Below are 4,833 nucleotides of genomic sequence, written 5' to 3' on the forward strand. Positions count from 1 at the left end.
AAAAAAAAAAAAAAAAAAAACCATACAAGCATCAATTAACATATAAAATGAAAAGAAAGGCTAAACTGTGCATACACCATGATGGCATTTAACGAAAAACAAAGCCAAAACTGCACGGTTCTGCAGGTGCATAAGAGAATCCCAGGACAGTCATGCAACAGGAGGCTGACTACTCCTAACCCGTACATTTTAATGGCTAATTTCATGTTATCTGAATTTTACCGCATTTTAAAAAGCGTAAGAATTCCCATTCAACTATTATCATTAGCCGTGGTTCCCCCAGGAGGAGATGGATTGGGTGGGGGGAAAGGACTTACTTTATCTGTACTACTGAAAGACTTTAGAGAGAGAATTACAATACATACATGAAAACAAAAATAAAGAAAATGTGGAGAGAAAATTTATACTTGAGGAAAGCCATATTTATTTTAAGTAAATATGATTATGCAACCAATTCACGCAATCTGACTGTAAGTACGTAGAGAGGAAATTTCTGGAAGTGTGCTTTTTTTCTGGTGTGGCAGCTTGTAGGTGATTTTTATTTTCTTCTTTGTGCCTGATTTTTCAATGTTCTTTGATAAACATATTTTACTGTAATACAGGGTGAACACTATTGTGGGCCGCACAAGTCCTGGCCTTCATCTGAGAGGGCGAGGCAGGTGTGAAGCCCAGAACCCCTGCGCGAAGGATGGGGCTTGTTTTCTCCCCCAAAACACCCAAGACCAACATCTGTGGGGAGGCGCCATGAGACCGACGTCTGCGGGCAGGTACCATGAGTTTCGGGAAGCCACAATCCACACCACACCAACGCCTTTTCCATCTAAAGACACACTCAACTACACGGCTAAGCTTGGGCCCTGATCCCCAAAATTCTGTCAGTCATAAACACACATTTACTACAACACGCCTAGGGAGGCCTTCGGAAAACAGCAGAGTTTGGTAGCTTCTCTCAATTATCTGTGAACCTCCTTATTCTGCCATAGTAGAGTGTATGGAATGTGCTTTTATTCTAAGAAAAATGTTATGTTCAGCCTATCAATGGCATGCTTCAAAACACAGCCTCAATAAACCCTGAATACAGGGAATCCTTGTGCGTGTCGCGTAAGCTATGCGAGGGCTCACGTGCAGCACCGCACAGGCCGTGGGGTGCCAAGTGCTCATGCAGGCAGGCAGTTAAGGGGGAACACCTGGGTCAGACACCTGGGCTCAGCTCCAGGCTCCCCCACCTGCCTGCGAGCCTCCTGAGCTGGCTGAGCCCGAGTTTGCTTGTCGGCAAAAAGGGGGCTGCCGTGACCACCACGAACAGTGCCTGGCGCAGAGTGGGTGCTCAGTGGTGCTGGTCCACATGGAGGAACCCAAGCGGGCACCGTGCACAGTGCCGTGAGGGAAATCCATGTGCTGCCCTGCTCCCGCCACCTTTCTTGGCCCCTTTCACACTTTCTTACTGTGCGGCATTAACACTAGCAGTGTCCATAACACCACAGCAGACACAACCACAAGTGAGGGCCACGAAGACAAGTTGGTAAAAACAAGATGCTAGAACTCTTAGGGCGGAAGCCTTCATCCTGTTGCCATCCTTCATTATGTCCGGTCATTTGAATAATACTGGACAAACGTCCCACGTCCTGGGCATAGCTAGGCTTGGAGTGGATAAGACAGACCCGGCCCTGCACTCCTGAGGCTTCCAGCACCTCCAAGCACAGCAGAATGAGGGCTTCAAAGGACAAGGTGCCAAGAGCTTGAGAATGAGGCAGCACCCGGCCCGGCCGAGGGTCCCAGCCTCTTCCTGCCACAGGTGAGAGAGATCCCAGGCCAGGTAATAATGAAGGGCACAGACTCCCAGCCCCTCAGGGCATCACAGTCCTGCCTGGAAGCCGGAAAGGGGCCTGTGGCTCTGTCTCTCCTGCAGACCTGGGAGCGGGCCCCCGCAGGGACGCCCACACTCTTTCCCAGTCGCCACTGAGGGAAGCCCATGGACAGAGGTTGTCCATGTCAGGGGGTTCCCTGCAATGACTCCTGCTGTCACAGAACAAACCAGAGCCACGTGTCCTTCCCAGACCCAGATGTTCTCCGAAGGCCCCTCCATCACCATAAGCACGGGGCACCAACCATGGGCAATGGTTTCCTGACAGGAACACTGGCATAAACACTTCACAGAACCGACCAGAGCAACGTCCCAAAGCCATTCCTTCAGCACGCGTGAACATCCATGCTGCTTTATAAAAATCAGGGTGTGCATCTGAAAGTGACTGTAGTTTTAATAGTTTCATTTACATAGAAACTGTCTTTTGCTCACGTCAAGTCCAAATTTATAGAATTTCAAATACTTTTAGGTACACAATTACTAACCACATAAAACGTAAGCTGAAAGAGGACAGGCAGGATGACGCTGATTTGGGGTGTACTTCTTACACTTTCAAAGGATAATTTTAAGTCTCTAAGACAAATACTGCAGACACTGAGGCTTATAAAAAGGAAATACTAAATTTGGACAACACATCTTTTTTTGAGTTTTAAAGGACTGAGACTTACGTTTTTGATTCCTGTCCCTAGAATAAACTCTCGACACGGGCCCGGGGGCCGCGGGGTGCGCCGTGAGCACGTCCTTGCGCTCGGAGAGCATGCTGCAGTTGCTGCAGGAGAAGCCGTTGTGCGTGGTGGCAGCGGCGGCTCCCAAGTCCCCATTTCCCTGAATGGCAGCTTTATTTCCACCTAAAGTTTTCAAACAGTAGATGGTAGATGGAACCTGTTTATCACAGTCTGCAGATACTTAACTAAAACTTCTATTTTGAAAAGTGTATGAAAGTAAAAGGACGAAAATAATTACCTTTAAGATCACCATCATCGTCAAGACCTAAAAAAAAAAAAAAAACAAAAAAAACACACACATTTTTGCTTTTGAGCTCAACTTATCAAATAAGAACAAAACCCATTTTAAAAATGTAAAGGTTACAATGGTTAATAAATCAGCATTATGGCACTGGTCACGGTTCATTTCCTAAAATGCCTCCAGATAGATGCAGATACCATCTTCTGACTGAAGGTGAAAACTTGTCTTTGGAGAAAATACAGAGAGACGGCAGCACACACAGCACCTGGACTAAGGAGGGAAGCAGAACATGAGGGAAGGAGGGGAATGCCCATCTTCTCACAGCCCGCTCAGTGAGGCACAAGCCTCAGCAGCAGATGCCTCTCCATTGCCTGGTACTCACTTTCACTAGTTGAGCAAAACAGAACAAACACGAATATCAAGTCTTCTCAAAATTAGCACACACGATCTCTGGAACTAATCTGGATCTTCTAATTGTCTCAAACGGGCCAACCAGAACATCAACTGAACGAAGATGAGCGGCTGGGCATCCCTTACCACGCTTCCCTCTCCTTGCACAGCCTTGGGACCCCATGCTCTCCCCAGCCAGGCTGTGGCTCCCACTGCCCAGACCCCACGTCAGCCAAGTCTGAGTGCCAATGCCTCACCCTGCAGCATTCTCTAACAACTCTCTAACCCTGGCTGCTTCATTGCTTAGAGCTGTCTTGGAAACACACTGGTACGTTTTTGGACTTTGTTCAAACATTCTACAAAAGTAATGCATTTATAAAAACAGAGTTTTAAGATTACTACCTGCTGCTTAATCTCCCCATTACAACTAGTCACTATACGTTAGCATAACCCAATGACAACCTGACAAGGTGCACATGGAAGCAGCTTCCAAGGAGCATCCTGATCAAATTTGAGGACAAGCCTGAAACCTAACTGATGCTCCTCCCAACCAGTCATGCAGCAAACCGACAACCTGGCCGCAGCCTCCCTCTCCCCAGCATAATCCGTGCAAACTGACAATGTGGCCACAGCCGCCCTCTCCCCAGCATAATCCCTGCAAACCAACAACCTGGCCATAGCCTCCCTCTCCCCAGCATAATCTGAGAGACACCCCAACCGTAGGTGGGGCGATCTGCATCTCCCAGGGACTCACCCCAGAAGTGGTCCACTGTGGTCTGTTCACGAATCCAAGACTCATCCAGTACAGGAGGCTGTCGAGTCACAGCATCCTGCAGGCTGTCAGTGCCGCTGTGGCTGACGCCAAAGGACGTGACCTGCCTTGACACGTGGTTGATACTAAAAGCTGATTTGTTTGTGCTTCTGCGCTGTTTCGCTGTTCTAAGAAGAAAAAAGACAGCAAGTTTATAGATCTTTTCTAGAAAACACAAAATGATTACATTTGACCAACACAAACTCTTCATCTGGGGATAAACACAGCATTTTAAGGCAAGCCCTTTTCTTATGCCTTTTCCGCTGTAATGAATCAATTGTTAATATAAAAAAGGAATTTTTAAGCTGGGATCCAAGAACTCCCTCTAAAATTGTAAACACAAAATAGTTTCCAGGTTATTTTGGGCACCATGACCCCAAAGTGGTTAAAAGCTAAAATAAACTAAAAATAAAAAAGGCTGGAAAATAAAAAAACTGTGATTTATAAATGTAATCCTCCCCTTTTCTAAAAGCGATTTCTAAGTTGCTGGTAAAGATGGAATTGTATTAAGTACAGCAAGAATAGGTGGTCACAGGCCGGGCGTGGTGGCTCACACCTGTCATCCCAGCACTTTGGGAGGCCAGGGCAGGCGGATCACCTGAGGTCCGGAGTTTAAGACCAGCCTGACCAACATGGAGAAACCCTGTCTCTACTAAAAATACAAAATTAGCTGGGCGTGGTGGCGGACGCCTGTAATCCTAGCTACTCGGGAGGCTGAGGTGGGAGAATCACTTGAACCGGGGAGGCGGAGGTTGTGGTGAGCCGAGACAGCGCCATTGCACTCCAGCCTGGGGAACAAGAG

The 4,833-nt window shown here is 47.4% G+C and overlaps 1 protein-coding gene across 1 annotated transcript in view; it reads right to left on the reverse strand.

Moving 5' to 3' along the window:
• Positions 1-4,833, reverse strand: part of SUN1 (Sad1 and UNC84 domain containing 1) — a 44,787-nt gene that overhangs the window by 30,897 nt on the left and 9,057 nt on the right. The window contains exons 4-6 of the mRNA XM_011977569.1: positions 3,975-4,159; positions 2,828-2,854; positions 2,533-2,712 (exon numbers count right to left, since the gene is read on the reverse strand). Of these exons, the coding sequence (XP_011832959.1) occupies positions 2,533-2,712; positions 2,828-2,854; positions 3,975-4,159 (392 nt within the window). The remainder of the gene's footprint in view (positions 1-2,532; positions 2,713-2,827; positions 2,855-3,974; positions 4,160-4,833) is intronic.

The sequence above is a fragment of the Mandrillus leucophaeus genome, unplaced genomic scaffold (assembly GCF_000951045.1).
Source record: "Mandrillus leucophaeus isolate KB7577 unplaced genomic scaffold, Mleu.le_1.0 Scaffold180, whole genome shotgun sequence".
In the NCBI taxonomy this organism is placed as follows: domain Eukaryota; kingdom Metazoa; phylum Chordata; class Mammalia; order Primates; family Cercopithecidae; genus Mandrillus; species Mandrillus leucophaeus.